This window comes from Alligator mississippiensis, chromosome 14 (genome assembly GCF_030867095.1).
Source record: "Alligator mississippiensis isolate rAllMis1 chromosome 14, rAllMis1, whole genome shotgun sequence".
NCBI lineage: Eukaryota > Metazoa > Chordata > Crocodylia > Alligatoridae > Alligator > Alligator mississippiensis.
In genome coordinates this window covers 38,271,185-38,292,297 of record NC_081837.1, presented here as the reverse complement: position 1 = coordinate 38,292,297, position 21,113 = coordinate 38,271,185, and the positions used below count along the sequence as shown (strand labels likewise).

The 21,113-nt window shown below is 47.8% G+C and overlaps 2 protein-coding genes and 1 long non-coding RNA gene across 5 annotated transcripts in view; 2 read left to right on the top strand and 1 right to left on the bottom strand.

Moving 5' to 3' along the window:
• Positions 1-12,794, bottom strand: part of LOC109282052 (uncharacterized) — a 194,884-nt gene extending 182,090 nt beyond the window's left edge. Inside the window, exons 1-2 of one of the 3 annotated variants that reach the window (XR_009456543.1) lie at positions 11,264-12,794; positions 9,107-9,420 (exon numbers count right to left, since the gene is read on the bottom strand). This is a non-coding gene — a long non-coding RNA (uncharacterized LOC109282052). Of the gene's footprint in view, positions 1-9,106; positions 9,421-10,976; positions 11,085-11,263 lie in introns of those variants that run through there. The other 2 variants (XR_009456541.1, XR_009456542.1) reach the window with 2 other exon arrangements.
• LOC102571193 (triggering receptor expressed on myeloid cells 2) lies at positions 2,870-8,716 on the top strand. Its single transcript, XM_019482773.2, has 4 exons — positions 2,870-3,186; positions 6,175-6,519; positions 7,503-7,557; positions 7,988-8,716. The coding sequence occupies exons 1-4, from the start codon at positions 3,144-3,146 to the stop codon at positions 8,181-8,183; spliced, it is 639 nt and encodes a 212-aa protein (XP_019338318.1). The 5' UTR covers positions 2,870-3,143; the 3' UTR covers positions 8,184-8,716.
• Positions 12,750-20,017, top strand: LOC102570960 (uncharacterized). Its single transcript, XM_059717231.1, has 5 exons — positions 12,750-13,493; positions 14,389-14,736; positions 15,930-16,250; positions 17,590-17,689; positions 18,396-20,017. Exons 1-5 carry the CDS (start codon positions 13,187-13,189, stop codon positions 18,562-18,564), a joined length of 1,245 nt encoding a protein of 414 aa, XP_059573214.1. The 5' UTR covers positions 12,750-13,186; the 3' UTR covers positions 18,565-20,017.
• The last annotated feature ends 1,096 nt before the right edge of the window (positions 20,018-21,113 follow it).

Genomic DNA, 21,113 nt, shown 5'->3' with positions numbered 1-21,113 from the left:
TCATTTTGCTAGCTCAAACAAGCCAAGCTTTTTTTACTCTTCTCTCATAAGAGACTCTCCATTCTTCTACGATCCCCTCCTCTGCTTTCCTTTGGTTTAAAATCATTTTCTGGAAGATGATGTGTACAGTGCCTGCTCCCTACTCCAGACAATCTCACGCGTGCTTTCTACATTGGCATTCACACTTCCTCCTCTCTCCTGGAAACACCTCACCCAACACTCCTTTTTTCTGGGGAGTTGCATGAAGCAGCTTTTCTAGGTCTCCATCAGAAGTTGCCACTTCCCCCCAAAAACACAACTAAAATAGGCCCCATGTTTGGCAGATGGGTGGTATTGTTAAAAGGCCTGAATCCCCTCAGACTTCACTGGTTGGTCTCTAGGAGTTAGGACTACGCACACTATTGACTGCTGCAGCAGGAAAGTTTGTATTATTACTCCCATGAGGATAGAAGAGGTCCTTGGTTTTCAGGATTGAGACCTTTCACCAGCACAACAGATCTAGCACCTGGTTCCCTGCTGCTCTCTCTCTTGGGAAGCCACTTACATCAGCGCAAAGCAGATGAAAAATGCAAGTAAATCCAACAGCGACAGCAGGAAGACAACAAGAGAAAGTAAACCCCTCTCTATGTACAAGGTAGGGTCAGAAACAAAGCTGCGGTAGGGAGCCATGGGAAAACTACAGGTAAGGAAGATCATCAGGCTCAGGGTTGGAGTGAAACAATAGCAGGAACTGATTGAAATAGAGCAGGGGTAGGTTAAAAAAATGCCAAAAAACCCTGCAACCTCAACTTCAAAGTTGGCATGCCAGGAACAGATGGCAGGGGAGCTACAAGGGGCCAATCCTTGTTATGGCAGCATAGCCCTGGCCCCTTCCCTGCCTTTCTCCCCAAGGTGCACATGCAGCTGCCACCAGCAATGAGCCCTGCTGACCCCGGTGCAGCTGTCTGCAGCCTTCCTGCTGCAAGCAGCATAGGCTCCATGGCAGTGGCTGCACACACACCTCAGGGTGCTTGGTGGGGAAGAGGCCTGGAGCAGCACAACCCTGGCCCCTTCCCCGCTGTGTGCCCCACGGCATGCATGCAGCCACCGCCAGCACGGAGCCTGGGCTGAGGCTCCGGACCCTGGTGCGCCCGCTGCAGCCTTCTGGCTGCCCACCGAAGCCGGCCAGGGCTCTGGGAAGCTGCCGCCTGCTCAGAGCCCAGACTGCTCGCAACAGGGCTTGCAGTCTCCCTACCACATACCGGGGCAGCCCAGGCTCTGTGGCCAGTGGCAGCTGCCCAGGCCCTGGGCCAGCTGTGGCATGCCGAGAAAAATGGCCTCGTGTACTATACTCTGGCACGTGTGCCAAAGGTGGCTGAGCCCTGAAACAGAGCAAGTCAAAATAGTTTTATAATGGAAAATGGTCTTTTTGACTGAGCTTGGAGGGTGGGGGGGGGAACAGGGCATGCCAATTGTGTCAGTGGTACGGGGGTGGGGGAAATCAAATCAGCATCACAGAAGTGGAAGGGAGGGTCATCTAGGCCAACTCCCTGCCCAGAGACAGGAAGTCCTAAACCAGCCCAGGCAGACGCCCGTGCAACCACTTCTTTAAACCCTCCAACAAAGAGGATTTTACAGCTTCCCTCGGCAACAATCACATTCAACAAAAATGGGGAGGGGGGGAAGGAGATGGGGTTTTGCTTGGAAACAATATTTCTTTATCCTTCTAAATGTGAACATACCTTAAAAGGGATGCAACCACCTGGGTAGCTTTCAAAAAGAAAAAGGAAAATATTGGTTTAAAAGTGAAGTAGCCAACAATGGAAAATTAGAAACTGGAACTGGCTAAGTGTGTGTGTGTGTGTGTGGGGGGGGGGGGGGTGCTTTGGGCAAGGGGAAGGAAGGGAAGGGGAGAAGTACAGAGGTTTTTGACCAAGAGAACAGACTCTCTGATGTTTATTTTAGCACCCAGTTTCTCCCCTGTGCACCAGTGTCCCCTAGGCCATCATTTATAAAGCCACAAGGAATTGAGCCTAAATTCCTGCCCACCGCACTGAGAATGAACGGAACAAATAAAACCTGGAATGTGATTCTGGATGCGGCCGAGGACTGCCAGGAGAGAGACAGAAAGATAAGTGCATGCGCACAAAGGAGTCATCTGCCATCCTGCCCCTTCTCGATGTCATGCTGTCAGCTCCCGTAGACTAGGTGGCACGCAGTTAAAACACTACTAAGACAACCAGCCTCCAAGTGAAAGAAATGGCACCACGCAGGTCCCACAGTGACAGTCACCATGGAAATCCCCATCTCATTAAATTAACTTGGAAAAGAGCCATTTGATACCAAACCACTGCCCCCGCATGTTATTGGGCTCTGTACTGACTAGAAGGGCTTGGTTTCATGAAAAAATAAGAAGCTGAGGCCTCAATTCCCATATGTCCTGCAAAGTTGCAAACAGATAAAAACAGACTACCCTTCCTGCCCTAAATGGTCATATCGAATTGTCAGGACAGGCTTTACTGTTGCTCTTTTCCCACTGCCCAACTGAAGAACAAAGTCATTGTCATTTATTTATCTTGCTGGGATCCTATGATCCCTGCTGACTTCCTGCCCCTGGGGCAGGGGGCTGGACTCGATGATCTTCCAAGGTCCCTTCCAGCCCTCATGTCTATGAAATCTATGAAATCAATTCTTGGGGTCTCTGTGGAGGCTTCCCAGGCTATACCTTAGCCCTCTTCTTCCACCCTTCATGGTCTACAGGGAGCTTCTTAGGTGAACTACCATGGGATAAGCCATGAGCTAAGCCCTACAGGTTCAGGCCATGGAAGAGCTGGCCTGTGAGGCTTATTTAAAACAGCAGGCACCTACCCACGGTCTCAGAGCACCTCCCAACCCCATGGTTTCCTCTCATCATATGACAGCTCTTCTCCGGCTGTCTAGACCAAATCCTTGCTTGGCCCGGGCACCGCTGATGCCCCAGTTTCAGCCAGTGAGAGAAGCACTCATCCCTGGCACATCACCAGGAGGGAGAAGAAAACAAGTTCCTGTTTTCATTCCTTTCTGCAGAGCAAGGGGAAAAAAAACCAAAAAACAAAAACTTGCTCTTGGGCAAAAATCCTTTGAATCGGTGTTCAGACTCCTCTCTTCTTTGCTGCTGGACAGACATGGAGAAGCTTGTGCACTTCATCTTCTTGGTCTCTTTAGCAGGTAAGAAAGCACCAAAAGCCATCTGTTTTGAGCTGAGGGGCAGGGAATGGGTTGGAGCAACATCTAGTATGAGCCATTGGTAAGGCAGAGGCAGGTAGCACATGACACCTCAGCCGATCACTCTGGATGATTCAGTCATGAATAGGCAGTTATTGTGAAGATCAGACCAGTGTTTCATGCTGGTAGCAGCCTTGGCACATTTAAGTGCACGGTTAGCATTTTGCTGCTCGATTATTGCAATAGGAATTGAAGGAAACTCAGAACCTTGCAGGAGGGCTTTGGCAACTTGCTGGAGCCAGCCCCAACAGGAAAAGGATTATTCTCTTCTAGACCAGACTGACAAGATCTAGATCTGCACTGAGTCTGCACAGCTTGAACCCTGAGCAATCAAGCACTTGTGAAGAGGGAATATATAGAGTGCAAAATGATACTCTTCCATGTCTTGCATTGTTGCCCAGCCGCTCTGGATCTGAGCAAAATGAATGCAAAGACAGCAGAAGATGCCAGGCATGGGGGAAGTCATCCCATTCATCCCTCCTGACCCCCAATCATCCTAAGTCATGTGAATGGAGGAAGCTATAAAACATCTTTGAAGCAGCAGATGGAGCAGAGCATTGTTCTCCACTCTAGTTAGTGTCAGGCACTGGTTCAGAGAAGGGGGAAGAAAATTGCAACCGCAGCTGAACAGTTAGACAGCGAGCGGGTAGTTTGGGGATGAGAGAAGGTATCTATCTTGCTTCCCTCTAGACACAAGTTACTGTCATGATTTGATGATGTCTACCCAGGAAGTTTCAGCAGCCACATTCACAGAGTTATTCCCCATCAAAAGGTTTTGTTCTTTTCTCTTGATTCCCCCGCCCCGGGCTGGTAGAGGTTCTAGCACTCGGCTTCCTTTCGGGCATTGTACTGAGGTCCTCTCATAGGGAACCCATGAGTCAAAAGGGCTTTTTATCATTTCTTTGCTGCATTCTTAGCAACAAAGATTGCAAAACCCTGTCTGTCTGAAGTTTGCGTGCATACTTTGGACGCAAGATTCAGCAGTTCTAGGTCCGAGTAGTGCAGATAACGGTTTTGCAGAGCAGACGCATCTCATCTGAAATCAGAGGACAATCCTCAGACCTGTAAACTGAGGCTCACTATTCCTGGAGGCACCTGGAAAGTTAGCAAGAGAATAGTAAGATAATCAGCTACTGAAGGTCATAGAAACTTGTCTTAAGATGCCTTTTTTTTTTCTCCCCACCTAGAGATTTCAATCTAGTGCTCTGCCAGCATCAGGCTCGAGTGCCACTCCTGGCACCCCCTGCAGCAGGGAAGTTATTACCCCCATTTTACAGACATGGAGCCGAGGCACTGAGATATTAAGTGGCTTGTCCACAGTCAGACCAGAAGAGTTTGGGGCAGAACTTCTCATAGAACCAGGGTCTCCCGAGTCTCAAGCTACTGCCTGGTCCACAAATCTGTCCTCTCTCCTGTTCCCGTCACAGCGTAGAACCCAATTTCTTGGTCCCTTCTTGTCAGTGAACACGGAAGAGAGAGGAGGGTTCAGAATGATTTAGAGAGAACCCTCCATATCTGCAATGTTTTCTGTGGGACCACAGCAAGTCTGTACCAGCCAGCCTCTGATCCAGAGTGAAATGGCAGCAATGGGTCGGGATGAAAAGGGCCTTGGCACCGCTCGGGGGACTAGAACTGAAAAGGGGGGACAGCTGAGGTAGCTGCAGAGGTTGGGAGTGAGAAGCTGTGGTGTAGTGGTGGGGAGGAGCCCAGGGCTGGAATAGCAGAGGCGGTAAGACTGGGCTCTGGTGCTTTGGAGGCATATAGGAAACCATCCATTTTTCATGCCTTTTCCTAGTCCAGTCTTACCCCCAAAATAGAAAAGACCACATAATCCTGGCCTCCCCAAGCAGATGTGCAAAACCCCTCCAACCAGCCACTCCCAGTTGACTGCTCCCTTCAGCTCTCTCAACAGGTGCTCAGGGACTGAAAAAAAAAGTCTCTCTTAAAATGCAGTCTCCCCAGAAGGACACACTTCTCCTTTCTCACAATATACATAGCTCCGCCAACACACTTCCTTGGCATCTAAAGACAGAGAAAAATTAGAAATAAGGAACTCTAAGGGAATAGCAAATTAGTTGAAATAAGGAACTCTAAGGGGATCAGCTACTTAAAAGTCAGGGCTAGAATTAGCAGTGCCCCAGGAAACGGGATGAAACGAGGTTTCTCAAGACTAGATAAACTGAGAGGTCAGTAGCAGGGTTATGAATTCCCCCTCCCAACAACCAGCTGGGGATTGCTTTGTGGCTGCAATTATCTTTTATACCAAGCCATGTCACATGGCTCTGGCAGCATAAAAGGACCCTAATGTAGGAACTCCACTTACACCGATATTGAGGGACCTTTGTACTGTCAGAGCCTGCCTGCCAGCCATCTGATCCTGTATATTTTGTGTTTCTCATGTTCAGCTTTGATTTGCTGAACCATCATCTTGCCCATAGACTGGCAATGTGATCAGGCCCTGAAAAAAAAGCCTTGTGCTACCAGGGAGCAAATCCAGTGACCAAGCAAGGCGTGGTGTGCCCTACTCAGACCAAGGACAGATAATCCAATGCAAAGAAGGAAATATGGAGGGAAGGGTGTGCTGGGTTTTGAGAGGACAGTCCACCACTGAGGAGGACACAGCTCCTCTCCCCTCACCCACACCAGAAGAACCACCCAAATCGCACACAGTGAAATGCCCAGCAATTGGGTTTGACACAAGAAGGCCTATAATCAGGGCCCTGAATCTGAACTTGACAAAGTGGTGGGAGAGCTGATTAGATGAGAAGGTAGTAAAGACCTTGGGTACCCTGCTTTGCTACTACCAGTAGAGGCGCATGCAAGGGAGACTGCAGCCCAGATTTTCTAGTGTGGACAAGAAAAGAGACCGAGAGAGTGTGCATGACAGAGAAGGTGGAGACCCATATCTCATTCCCCTTTTTATCCTGCCAGAGCTCTATGCAGCAGAGAACACCACAGTGGTATATGGCATGGAAGGAGAGACCATCTCCATCAACTGCACCTACGGCCCCAAGGAGCACAAGTGGAAAGAGAAGAGCTGGTGCAAGCAGGTCGATGAGACGCAATGCCAGCGTGTGGTCAGCGCCCGCCGCTTCTGGCTGCCGTTCCTGAAGAACAGGAATGGCACCACATCCATCTCGGACAACATTCACAAGGGGGTGCTCATGGTGACCATCAAGAGGCTCCAGAAACAGGACGCTGGGCTGTACCAGTGCAAGACTGACTTCTTAGGGACAACAAGGACTTTGCAGAAGGTGAAGGTGGAGGTGCTAGAAGGTAGGTCCCTGGCAGGGAGTTCAGCACAGCAAGAGCTCATGCATTATTTTTTATTAGCATTAGTAGCGGGTGCAAACCTTAGCTGAGAGCATGGTCCCACCATACTAGGTGCTGTCTATATGTGTAAAGAGAGTCTCTACCCTAGGCAGCTTACCAAAGAAATAATTCTTTCCCTATAAAATGAAGATAATAGTAAGAGCCAGGAAGAGAAAGTGGCCGGGCCATGATCACACAGGGAAACCATGGCAGAGGTGAGACTCAGACCCATCTTTCCTGGCTCCCTATATCACATATCTTGGATTCATTATGCTAATAAAGGGAGTAAAGCAAGGCTGAGACATAAAATGGAGCCTATAAAATGTGGACTGCAGCCATAGTCCCCTGTAACTGTAGGGCAGAGACCATGCTGGCAGACCAGTGCTTTTTGCTGCTGAAATCAAGCAAATGTTATTCCAGCCACCCAGGAAGGCACAAAGAGAAATCAATATTGTGGCCCTGTGCAACTGATAACCAGCCTGTTTAGAGCCATGTGCCAACAATACACAACCAAGAGGCTCCTGGCTAACACAGCCTTGATGCACCAAAGTTTGGGCATCCCTGGATCATCCAGATAATAAGCCATGCTAGTTTAGTTGGTGCTGATCAAGCCCATCAGCTAAGCATCAAGCTGTCTCTGTCCTGGCTTTTCTTCCCAAGCTGCCGGAACAGAGGCCGTGACCTCTCAATTCTCTTACCCCAAGCACCTGCCCTAGAGCAGAGCGGCTGCCCTGTACTCTTTGCACTGGAGTGCGGGAGAGACCCATCGTGCCCCTGCACCCTAACTAAGGCATTAGCACAGAGCCAGCGCCACCCAGGCTCAGCCCCAACTTTCTCCTGACCTTATTTATCACCTGCCAGATCCATATTGGTTACTTCCAAATTAACGTCATGAATAAACAGCGCAAGAACATTACCAGCACAAGCTGATCTGTTTCTATCCACAGGTCAAACAGAGACCCAGGTGCTGGAAGATCCCAGAGCTGTACACAGCATCTCTAGGTAAGCCCACAGGGTCTTAACCTCAGCGGTAGTTCAGCCTTGAAAGCAGAGATGGAGCTCGGGGCTTGCTGGGTAGGGCACCCCCGTGGCTGGAGGAGGTCAGACCTAGGTTTCAAATAAGACAAAGTCTCTTACTGTTCCGAAGGGACTCTTTGGTGCTGCTATGCTCCACCCCAGAGACAGCTGCACCTGAAAGCTGGATAAAATAATTCCTGTCTGTCACATGCAAAACCCCTTAGAGGGAAGGCATTGCTTAGCACTCCGATAAGCATTTTAGCCTCCCAAGCGTCCCAGTGTGTGGCGGGAGAGTGCTCTACAGAAGCAGTTGTTATCTTTGGCTTCTGGTTACCAAAGGCCAAAACTCGCACTAAAGCCTGGCAACCTCCTTCCCTCATCAAACCCAATTTCTGTGCTTGTGGTTTCCCTACAGCAGCCTGCCTGCACCTGACTTCAGCCTCCTCTACATCATTGCTGCATTTCTGACCACCAAATTCCTGGCAGCCATCCTGATTTTTATTGTCGCCACCAGCAAGCGAAGCAAGGGGACAGAGGAGGACAGCCACAGCCGGAACGAACATCCACTTCTCCTGCTTCCGCGTGACCTCCACGAGGGTGCTCACAGATGACTTGACGCCCCCTGGGATTCTGGGACCCAGAATATGACTAAGGGCAAACCTTTGCTGTTGCCAAGGTAGAGGATAAAATGCTTAAAGCAGCTAGGCAGAGGCAGTACTTAGCTCACACTCTCCTCAGGGATATCAGCCTGTGCCTCATCTCTCACCACTTTTCTAACCCATATTCCTATTTCACTTCCAGCACAAGAGAACCAGCTGGACACATGGCAGGGAGGAAAAGGGTAGAGCCAAACTCCCACATGCAGGGCTGTTGGCACAGGTATGGGCAGGGTGAACAGGCTCGGCTCCATTTTCCCTGTGCTCTCAGCTCAGTGCCAGGACAGATAAACCTTTGCTTGCCCTGCCAGGTTTTCTTTCACTGCAAAAGAAAGCAATGATGCACATGTAGCAGTGTACTTTCCCTTAGTGCCACAAAAGGACTTTGAGGGTGGTCTCAGCCATGGTGGGCAGCCTGTGGCCTGATCCCAAGGCAGTGGACTCAGTACAGCTGCAATACTAAAATAAATAAGCATTGTTTCATCTCAGATTTCCATGCCCCTTGTCCTCATTCAATGCCATTTGGTGCTGAAGAACTAGTAGCTCTATGGACCAGTAGTTCCACAGGGGGTTGAATGGCTCCAAAAAAAGCCAACTGAGTGCTCTCCCCACATGCAGAAAAATCCCAAATCCTCCCCTAAGCCTGGCTGGGGTATTACTGAGAAAGATGCTGAAATCTTGAGCCATCTCCAACCCAGCTCATGAAAAAGCCCCAGTAGCCCACTGCCGCACTTCGCGTCTAACAACAGCCAAGGGGGAAAGGTAAACTCTGTGTGGTACATGGGTTACATTCCCCAGCTAGTAACATGTGATAACAGAAGCCAATCAGTCCCCAAGTGTTGTCTGTCTCCCCCACAAAACAGATGCAGTCAGCTCACCAAGTGCTGGGTTTGTGCTTAAAGCACAGGCTGCTACTGGGTGGCAGTGATCCTGAGAGTTAAAAGCCAAATCTTCTGAGATGGGAGCTTTTTCCCCTGATGGCAGCCAGAGCAAAGTACTGCTGTCATCAACTGCAGATGAACTTGCTGCTGTCCCATATCACTGGCAGAGTTAGATACTGACATCAATAGGGACCTTCAACCCATTGCAGGGTCCTTTTGAGTCATTTATATTGGACCAGTGCAGCAGTTGTAGCAAGTAGAAGCCATCTCCAGATCCTCCCGTCTCCCAGGCAATGGTGTATTAAAGAGGACTGAAAGAAAGAAATACATGAATGGGATCCTGGGACTGCAAAGGGAAAGAAGGAACCCCCTCGTTAGAAATGCAGCTGCCCGACACTGATGGATAATTCCACCCTAGTCATTACCACCTGGTGACATTTAGAGCAACCTCCAGTGTTCAAAAGCTCCCTCATAACACCAATACCCTTCATGCTCCTGCCCAGCAGAGGTGGCATGTCAGAAAGGCAACGGGGAAAGTGAGAGCTATCAAACAACAGGCACTAACACTGAACTACATGGAGACAAGCCCTGAATCATTTTCTGGCCCCACTCTGTATTTCCATCTAAGCTGCTGTACTTCCTCAAATGAGGTGCAGCTGGTCCTTTACAAGCCATTGAAACACAGCTGGCCTCCCCCTCAACTGGAAGTAGGGACAATGCTAGAATTAAAATACCTTCCCAGCCATTTCAAAGCAAGGAGCTGGGGGCTGCATTTCTCTGCTTTGAGATCTGCTTTCCCTGCCCTGGCACCAGCAGGTGAAGCAGAGAGATTGTGCTTTCCTCAGAGATTGAGCACTGTTTGCTGTTGCATTCATTATTACAGTGAGCTGGCTGCAGCCAGCTGGGGATTGGATCTCCAGGCATTGGAGGAGATGTTATACTCAACCCACTGGGTCCCCCCATCCTGTTGTATGATCTTGCAATTGAAAGGAGAAGCCTGAACTCTAAGCCTGGGTCCCAGTTTGTCTCTTGTAATTGCATTTTTCTTCTGAGACAAGAAAAGTTACCTGGTGGCTTGCAGAGGTTTCCAAGCTTGCCACCACTCCCCCACTGCCAAAATGTTCAGGCCCATGGGCCAGATGACACAGATCCGGGGCTGAATCTGGCTTGCGGACCAGGGGCTGAGTGCCCCTGCTCTACGCCAAGTAAAACTTGCTTCCGTAATCAGGCAATGTTTAAAGAAATTAAGCAAAGCATTGGTTTGTTTTCTAATGTCCTCACTCATTCCTAATATTCTGGGCAAAGCGAGGCATGAGGTATCTTCAAATCCAACACAAACACACTGAGGGAGCACAACACAACAGCAAGACCACACGCCCCAGCAGTCACAGCACACTAAAACATGCTAATTTGCACTGGCATGAAGGGAAACTCATGCTCCAAGTGCGTGCAGGGCTGAAGCAGTATCTGCAGAAGCAGATGGATGCTCTCCCAAATCCAGGTCAAATTCTGTATCTCACACTCCACAAATAATCAGTTTTCTATTTTATTTCCAAGACTAAGAAAGGAGAAAGTTGGTGACATCAGGATAAAGAGAAAAAGGAACAGGAACAGGCTGAGAAAAGGGAATCCTAGAAACTCTCCATCCAAGCTTCTCCCAACTACTTACACATGCCTGGACTGCAATGGTCACACACTGGCATCCACATATCACTCTACTCCATTTTCTCTACGCAGAAAAAAAATCTCACTTTTACTAAACCAGATTTTACCTGTAAAGCTAATGGAGATTGTTCCATTGCAACAGAAACCTAAACTGCATTAAGCGGCAATGCAATATTTCCGTACAATTCAGTAGAGCTCTTACCTGTGGCATTAGTTTTAGGTTGCTCTGAACCTTGCCAGCCTGTGGGTTACCTGCTATTCTGCTCTGTGAGCCTGCAGAGCCTAACGAGCCACTGAGCAACACCTGCATCCGGCTCGGAAGCAAGACCCACCAACACCTGACTCCAAAACCTTGGAGTGCCAGGGAAGAAAGGGGATGCCTGTTTGCTCATTAACAGGACAAAGCAGAGAGAAGGTGGAAGATGCCAGGGGTACCAGAAACATAATACAAACACAAAGCAAAGCTTGTTCTGGATGCTCACCACTCACCGGGGACCCATGCAGTCTTTCCTTACAGTCTCAGTAGGTCCAAACATAGCATATGTACACACTGAAGACCCAGCAGCCAGGTTGAGTGCTTTCATCTGGCCTGGAGTCATCGCTATTTGTTTCCACAAGCTTTGAGTTTGCTCAAGAGCTGCCCATGCAGCCACCCAGTTCCTACCTGCCCACCAGGTGCAAATGCAGAGAAGAACGAGGATGCCTGGGAAAGGGGAAGTGAAGGCTAGGCCTGCAGGGCTCCTTTCCAAGAAGCTTGGAGGCAGCTAGCCAGTCTCTCCTCCATTGACTGAGGAAGTGGTGAAGGGGCATGAGGCAAACTAAAGGAGCTTATGGAAGGAGAAATTCTCCGGTTTGTTGTTGCTGTGAACTGCTTGAAGCTGCATTTGTGCCATTTTTATGAGCATGGCTCACAAAGGCAGCTTGGCCCAGCAGACTAAGTGCTACTGTGAGTCCCAGGTTACCTGGGTTCTAGCCTTGGCTTTGACACTGGCCTGCTGGGTGACCTTGGGCAAGTCACTTTCCCTCTCTCTGACCTCCTTTGTAAGAGTCGATGGAAACTGCTAGCTAAGCCAGGTATTAGCATCCCCCTCTAACCTCCAAACCAAGGCTCAGTTTGCATGGACAATGCCATTATTTTTCCTGTTGTAGTCATTAGGCAGGAATCTAGAACAGCGTGTGGCCTATAAGGAGAGGAAAGACCCCTGCGCTCTCAGGCCTTAGATTCAGGGAGGATCAACCAGGAGGTGGGCACAGGCATGAGGAACTGCCCCACAGCCTGGAACAGAGACACAAAGCCTGCGTATAGCTCCTCTGAGAAGCCGGGCATCCTGATTTCACAAGAAATTGTTTTGCAGAGAAGGGGGTGAGCTGGCTGTCACCCTTTCGTGCAGTTGTTCCACAGTCCTCACAATGTCAGACATGTGAGTTTTACTCATCACAAGCTCCAAAAAGAGCTACATTTAGCTGCGTATGTCAGGCAAGGGTCTAGTTACACAATGCAAAAAGCTGACACTCAAAAATCTCCATACACTCAGGCACATTCACTGCACTGCACCAAATCCAGTGCCTGCAGCACCCTCACTTCTTTCTCCTTGGCTGCAAACCCAAAGCAGAGCCAAAGGAAGCTGACTTAACTTCCAGATCCTTGCTACCACCCCTCTTTAGGGTTACAGCTTTACCCCTCCTTTGGGATCCAGGGTTTCCCTCCCCTGTGGAGGCTCAGGTGGTTGGAGCTGTGCCTGGCCCCTTGTCCCCACAGTGTTGTGGGGGCTGGGGTTAAGGCACCCCAACCCACCTTCCACCTGGGTGGTAACTAGCCTGGCATTTCCTGGGGGCTCCCACTCCACTAGGAGCCCCAACAGACCACCCATCCCCGGCAGGGTGCAGTTCTAGGTCACGCCCAGGACCAGGGCTCTCCAAACCATCCCCATAAACTCCTGCCCTGCCCTGCCCTGCCCTGCCCTGCCCTGCCCTCCTGATTATTCCTACTGCTGCTCAACCAGGCAATTCTTCTGCCTAATCTACCAACAGGAAACTACTGTGCTTATATAAGCAGCCAGTGTTTTAAAATGGCTGTGGCAATCAAGCACCTGCTGGCTGCTTGACTCAGCCCTTAAAGCAGCAGGCACCGCAAGTGCATCATCCAGATGAGAAGGACTCTTCGACACATCATAATGCAGGGCCGTGTGGACCAGGAACCAAGAGATGGGCTCTGTTCCTCCTGGCCTGTTGTGAGCAAAGCTAGTCACCTGTTTCCCTACCTGGACAATAAGTCTAAGTTTCTACCTTCATAAAAGAGCTTTGGCCAGTATAAAATTCCCGGGTTAGTGCTGAAGAAGAAGAAGAAGAATAGACTATGTGAAACCGAAAGCTGTCAGTACAACATAAACCACTGCTAAAAATGGTTTAGAAATGAAGAAAGAACATGCCCCAATCCCTTCTCTCCCCATGGCTAAATGTCCATATCTAAACAGCTGCACATTTCAGATGAAAGTGGCTGGTGGTCAAACGCCTGCTTCCCTTTCAAAGAGCGAATGTGGGAAACCCAATTTAAATGGCTGTTCCAGAGCCAGTGAGAAAGGCAGTGACTCAAAGGGTGTTAACTTCCTGCGTCCAAGGGAAAGCTGCAAGGTTACATTTGACTTTTCCAAGCCCTACACCACTTCCCACTCCAGGATGGCAGGTTTCCCTGCCCTGCTGCTCCTGCTGGCACTAACAGGTAAGGCACGGAGAGACTGCTCCTGCCCCTGGGGCAGAACCTTCTGCTTGCTGCTGCATTCATTACACATGGCACGAGGCTGCTTTTGCAGCCAGCGGGAGGTAGCCATGGAAGTGGGTCACTGGTTATTTGAAAGGGGAGGATATGTTCAGCCCACTGGGTCTCTGGATCTATCATATATGCTTCTGGATCCCTGTTTCTGTTCCCAGAAATTATGCGTTTTGCAAAGAAGAGCACGGTCATAAAAGGAGGTTTCATCACCCCAAAGCTTTGGGGAAAGGACCTCTCCTGAATCAAAGGGACTCCTTCCTCCAGCCCCTTAGGGACCAGCTGCTGTGAGCCTGAAAAGGCAGTGCCAAAAGCACCAGAAGGAACAATAAACTTGAATGAAGGGCTCTGATCAGCAGGGCCGGATAACCCCTTTAGTGGGCCCTCAGCAAACAAACTCATGGGCCCCTACTTACTACTTAATTTATATTACTACTAAATTTATATTACTTTTTTTTTCACTCAATAATTACAATATGTAAAATAAGCACAACTGGGCCCCTTCACTTAGGGCCCTAGGCTCATACCTAGTTTGCCTGTGTGTTAATCCAGCCCTGCTGACCAGTGTCCGTTTGCCAGCCCAAGCTGGACAGAGCCCACCTTGCTTCTGTTCACGGGAGGAAGAGCAGGAGACACAAGGTCTGTGCTGGGGAAAAGCATGGACTGCTGCATAGGAAGGGGACAGCTGCCGTGCTCTGGGGCTCGCTATGGAGGTTCATTTAGACAGGGATGCAGAGCTTCAGGTACGCCTTGCAACAGCCCATATGACCATCGATAGGTCTTGGTTCAGAGCCCCTGATACAAAAGGTCTATCAGCTCTAATATCACTTTCTTCCTCCTTTGGAAGGGACATCTGTAGAACAGGACATAGAGGTGCAGAAGAAAGTGCAGGGAGACTCCCTTCATACAGGATGTTCTTACAACAAGCACAAGTATTCACTGGAGAAGAAATACTTGTGTAAGGAGCTGTCAAGGAATTGCCCAGTTTTAGCCTCGATCTCCCCAGCAGGTGGAAAGAATGACCCTCACCCTGCAACAAAAAACACAATCAGCCTCAAAGACACGGGATATGGCTGGATTTCTGTGATCATGATGGCACTCCGAGTAGAGGATTCGGGAACGTACCAATGCAAGCTTTATGATTCTCTGAAGAGTATCATACTGAAGCGAATAAAAGTGCTGGTCGCTTATGAGGGTGAGTTACAGATCAGTAATATACTGGCTGGGACCCTAGCCTGTGATGCCTCTCATGTACTCTAAATTAAGATTGATGTTCCATGTCCAGTTCTTTTTCAAAGTAAAACACAGTGTAGGAGGAGACAGAAATCCCAGAATGTATTAAATAAGATATGGTTAAACCCCAATTATATATCTGGATACAGAAATATCAGATGCATCTAGAACAAAACAAAAAAAAATTCAACACTTTTCAGCTTTTCATCAAAACTAGTTGGGCTCGTTTGATGTCAGCAGTCAAAAGTAACAAATTTAATCTTTTGGTTGTTTGAGGAAACTCATAGTAGTACTAGTAATAATAATGATAATGTTGATGATAATGATAATGATAATAGATGATAAAGCTGGACTTCTTTGCACCAAGATCTACATGCTGTCAGGAAACCATTTCACATCAGAAATAAACCTGTTAGGTGGGAAAAGCTTTAACCCAGTCTCAGGGAGATGCATGCCTTAAAGTTCAGACCTGTTGTTGGTAATTGAAATGAGCTAGCCGGATGGCCCCTGCCAGCTGCTCCTATGCTCTGGGACTTCATTTTCATGGCTGCTGTGACATTTGGCAGCTGTTTGGGGAATTTTTTTTTTGGTTTGGCTTTGTGTTTAGTGGCTTTATTTCTTTGATTTGGGGCTTGGGTTTAGGCTCTGTTGTATTTTGCTGGCGATAGCCAAGTGCGGTGACAGCCCAAGACTCCTGCACCCAAGGCAAGGGTAGTGGCAGTAACGCCAGCTGCCTTGGCCAACCGACTTCAGTCCTGCCCCAGACACCTCTTCAGGGGACAAGAGAGCATCACTTCCTAATGGTTTGTTCACTCCTTTGGTCCCCTGATGCTACAGCTATTAGCAAAGGGGCCAATTGTGAATATGTTTTTGGAAAGCAGAGAGAGAATTAATGGATTCTCAGAGCTGGGCAGTGTTTTTTTTTTTCCAGCTTAGACCCAGTACAGCGGTAACAAATGTAAATACAATCCTAGGAAATCTTCTCCTTGGACTGAGAGAGATTATTTCCACATTTTTTGCATGTTCTTCTTCTGTTTTTGTCTGGATGCTCTGTCCCACTATTTCAATGCAGGTGGAATTTATAGATCTGTAGGAATTTTCCCTTCCATAAGCACCTTCTCTCGTCATAACCAGTCACTCGTCTATTTTCCATAGCTCCCCTGAGGTTATCTGCAAATGAAGGAGACTCCATCTCTCTGAATTGTTCCTATACTGTGATGGGCGAGAGGAGGAGCCACCAATATTTTACCTTGTGTAAAATGGTAACCACAACCAATTGTCAACCTGCCATCAGAATGAACTACTATTACAATGTTCACACAAGCGGAAAGATCAGGATAACTAATGACCAGGAGAACTACATGATCACGGCAACACTGAGACAGCTCCGGTACCAGGACTCCGGAGAGTATCGCTGCTGCAGCCATTTCATGAGCCAAAACATGTTCCTGCGGGCAATTCACCTGGTGGTTTCAAGTGAGTTTATTAAAAAAAATTAAAAATGGTTTTCCCTAAATGGGCTCCAGTAGCCTAGGCATCAGAAGCGACCAGAGATTTTCCAAATTGACCCCTGCAGACTTTTGATATGCCCTAGCAGTGTACATAAGATTGGGCCAAATCCTCAGGTGATGTAAATTGGCAGATTCATTCATTTTTAGAGCTGCAAATTTGTACCAGCAGTTGAAACGATCAAAGAACAGACCTGGACTCTTGTTCAATTCCCCTCCCCACCAAGCTTATAAACTTTTTATTTATTTATGCACTTTTCTACCCTTCCTCTTCTAACCAGCACAGGAAGCAGAAGTGCAGAAAATAACTTGGACAAAGCTATTCTTATGGTATTTCTGACCAGAATAAAAATGAAACACTCAAGTTACAACCTCTCTCTAAGATGTTTCCTGCCCAATAATATTGAAGTGGTTCAACCCAGGATCTAAGCTTTTTCATTCTTCCCTAGCTGGGAGCATTGGCCCTTGTGCGATTGACTGATGCCTGCTCAAATTTCCTCTTCTGAACTAGCCATCCTGTCTCTTACATCATAGAATCATAGAAATTAAGGGCTGGAAGGGACCTCAACAGATCGAGCCCAACCCCCCTGCTCTGGGCAGGAATACCACTGAGATCAAATGATCCCAGTAAAGTGTCTGGTCCAGTCTCCTCTTAAAGATTTCCAAGGCTGGGGACTGCACCCCCTCCTTGGGAAGTCTATTCCAGATTCTGGTCACCCTTACTGTAAAGAAGTTTTTCCTTGCATCCAAGGAAGCTTTTCCTTCCATATGCGTAATAGAACACAAGCCTACAATGTGCACCTCAAGATTTGCAAGCAAGAATGCAGAGAAATCAAAGCCATCAACCCATCCCTCTGGCCACAGCTGAAGTGTGCCCTTACATAGCTTATCCAAGGTTTGGTGCAGATGAATTGCAATCGTCTTGAACAACAGAATGCAGAAGGGTGTAGGCCAAGGGATGGTGCATGGGACTTGGAATCAGCTGTGGGTTCCAGTCCCATTTTACTACTAGTGCTCTGGGTGTGCCTACACTTGACCTTTCCATTCAGATACCTTAGGGATTGGTACCACGTAATAACCTGGCTAGAACTCCCCGCATGACATCTTTGAAGGAACCGCTGAATCTCACTGCCGAGGCCCTTGCTAGCAAGTTATACAGGTTGAATTCCTCTGTGACATCAAATATTACTGACCGGGAAACTAACTCAGGAGTAACATAAGGAGTTTCCTGGGTACTCAGGATTTCTCCTCACTGCAGAACTTCAAGAAGGCCAAAGCTGTTCATTTGCTCTTGTGTCTATTTTCAGAAAAGCCCTGGAATCCCAGTAGTGTTTTAGAAGTTACCTCATCCCCCACCAGCAGCAGAGGGGCCATCCATCCCACTGTGGCCAGCAACGAGCAGCAGAGGTACAAAAACTAAGCAAAAGGCTTCCAAAATCACATTTATGATCATAGCAGGATTAAAGGCACAGGTTGATGAGAGGTGAACATCCACATACCCACACTTTCTCTCAAATAGGTTTGGATTTAACCCCCATTAAAGGCAGCAGAAAGGCTCCCACTCCATAGGTGGAAGCTAAGCCAGACCTTTCCTGAAGGTGTTGGGCTCTCTTCCTTCCAGTTGAGGGAGCACACAGCCCTGTCATACTACAACTTTTCTGGCTCTTGCCTTAGTAGGGTGATCAGTGTAAGACCAAACCCTGCCAAAAAACATAACCTGTCAAGTGGGAGCCATTAGCAAGCCAGATCAAAGAGGACCCTGGTGATTACCTCCATCAAAGACAGACCCATAAGGAGCTACAGCATCCTAATGAGGAAGAATTCCTTTGAATTCTAGGAGCACTGCCAGCCAGTGCTGGGAAATAATTCAAGCTCCTGAATATAGCTTCAGCACTCGACAAGCCTGGGAAAATAGAGCAAAGCTAGATGCTCCTGTGGTGCATCAGCAGTGCCCCATTGACTTCAGTGGAACTGTTCCTGTTAGAGATGGCGTTATTTTTGCACCTTGAATTTAGACCCTTGAGTCTCAATGCATTTGCAAACAATTCCACATCCCCTCCTGCATTCATCTTTGGTGCTATCTATGTTAAAGATATTGCCCATTTCTTTGCAGAACTCTGTATATTGTTGTGGTGCTGGGTGTCCTTCTGGCCAGTGTTGCACTGATTACTGCCTTCACACTCCTTGCCCTGACTTTCATCAAAAGGAGAGAGGCAGGCAAGTTCTTCTACCACTCATCTCTCATACCAGAGTCCATCTCCCACCCCCCTGACTCAAGCTGAATAGAAGCGAAAGGAGTCATCTGTGTGTCATCACAGCAGGTGGCTGGAAACACAAAACTTCAGTAGGTTCAAAGTGGTGGGCAGACTTTATGCTAGGCCTTTGCTTTATTTCTAGACATAGGTAAAGTATAAAGGGTGAAAAGGCAGCTTTCACATTAAATGGTGAGTCTGTTGTTCACAGCAGAAGATGGACTGAGCTTTGGCAGAACTCCTGGTTGCAGACTTGCAGTGTTTCAGGTAAGATGCCCCTTGAAGATCCAGTGTTCCTAGCACTTTTCTTGGTTTCTCCATGCACCTACATAAAGCAGGGGTAAGTTGTACTGTCAACTTTTATACCAAGAGCTGGGGTTCTTGGCTTCCTGTCCACACTGCTGCCATTACACAGGGCATCGCAGGGATGCACTGTACTCAAAGGTACAACTCCAGCACAGGTGGGCCTTCCCTAGCTACCAGGTCCAGTCCACAAGAGCAGTGAAGCCGTGGGAGCACAGACTGGCCTCATCTCCAACCCAGGGTCTGGATAGCTCTAGAGTCCATGCTGAAGCTCATGCTGGCTTGGCTACACTGTTCTCAATACCTGAGCTAAGTCGGATCTGGTCTGTCTACACATGCTGCCACTATACCTTTGACTGCCATGTAGCCGTACCCCAGTTCAGTAACTTAAGCAAGTCACTTAGCTTCTGCTGTCTCAGCTTATGTACCTGGAAAACAAGTATTACATTTGCATCTAGCACTGTGTGTGGGGAAAGTTTAATGCCCTTGATCTGCTGTAAGTTCTGAATAGATTCTACGGTTTACATTCGCAAAGTGATACATGATTGTGATGCCTTCATGTTACTGATGGAGTCAACTGTGGGTACCATCTCCTCACGCCTCGATGTAGGTCTGTGGCCGAGTGTTCTCCGAGCATCCCAAGTATGTATTTCACCTACACCACTCCCCCAGTTGCAGAGTCTAGAGAGATTTCCTAGCTATGGTGAAGTGAGAACAACATTTGGGAAGAAGATATGTTAAAAATAATCTAGAATTCCTTTTTAATTTCCTATTATTTGTGGATTTCCAGAAGGATGAAAGCAGTGGAGGTACCACATCAGATGGGGAAATGGAGAGTGATGTAACATATGCCGTCCTGAAGTGCCAGACCAAGCCAGAGCCAGAAAATGTAAATGCAAAAGTAAAGGCAAAGCCAAAAGCCTCCCAAGATCCCACTGAGCCTGGAGCTGTCACATCTTCCTTTGGGCTTGTAGAATATGCAACTGTCATCTTTGGAACCAAGCCTCCACCTTTAAAGCCTAGAAACAAACAGATCCGTGAAAACCCAGTGCCATGAAAGTTTGAACGTGTTCACAGCTATTCTCCTCAACTTCTATTGCAGAAATAACCTGTTTGCGTACAGTTGCTGAAAATTAAATGCATCTTGTAACTTCCTAAATAAAGATTGCATTGTGGGGCACACTGGTGTCTTTCAGGTACAGTAATACTCTGTACATATGGTAGACCTGGATTCTAATGATCGTTACCTGTTTCTTCGTCCAGCAGGCCAAGGAAGGGCCAAGTATGCACTTCATCCTTGATGGGAAGGGACGTGACCCTCATTGCCCAGCTGAAACCTCTTAACTAGGGAGCATGACTGACATCTCTGCAGGGAATCCCACAACCTGAAGAACTGCAATAGTATTACAGGGCTAGGGCTGCAAGTGCAAGTTCAGGTGGATGGAGGAGGGTCTTATGCAAAAGACTAGAACAGAGACGCAAAGTCCCTGGAAGAATAACTCCCTCGACCAGCAGAATCAGAACTCAGCCCACAGCAAATAAACTCAGTGTAAGGCAGGGGGACTGCATTTACTTTCTATTTTAAATGACAGGCTGCTACAAAACACAACAGCAGGAAAACGGGGATCTCTGATAGGAATTGCCAACCACATCAGAACCAGGAAAGGGCTGAGAGATATGGGTACGTACTGCATTTCCATTTCAGTCTTAGCATCTCTCCAGCCATTCAGTCAAAAACCACATTTACTTGGTTCTAATCACCTCTCTGGGACTCAGCAAATACTTCAGCATGTGCTTCACTGAAAATATGTGAGCACTCCAGTGAGACTGCCCATGTTTTTCAAATGCTTTACTCTTTTAACATAATACGGGGTAAATTAAAGACTGTAACAATGAAGGAAGAGTAGAATGAAGGTCAAACATGTGTGGATATAATTTTGCATCTCCTCACCCTTTAGTTGAAGGCTGAGGGGGGATATGATAGAGGTCTGTAAAATCATGAAGATTGTGGACAAAGTGAATAGGAACTGTGATTCACCAAGTACCAGGATGTTAGAACTAGAGGGCACCCATCAAAATTAGTTGGAGGTAGGTTTAAAACTAACAAAACTAACTAAAAAAAATAAAGCTAACTAGAAGAACTAACCACAAGCTTAAAAATCCCCACTTTATTTATTTATTTTATATGAAGCACAGTTAACGTACGGAACTCACTGCCACAGGAGGTTGCAAACACGGATAGTATAACTGGGTTAAAAAATGGACTAGACAAATTC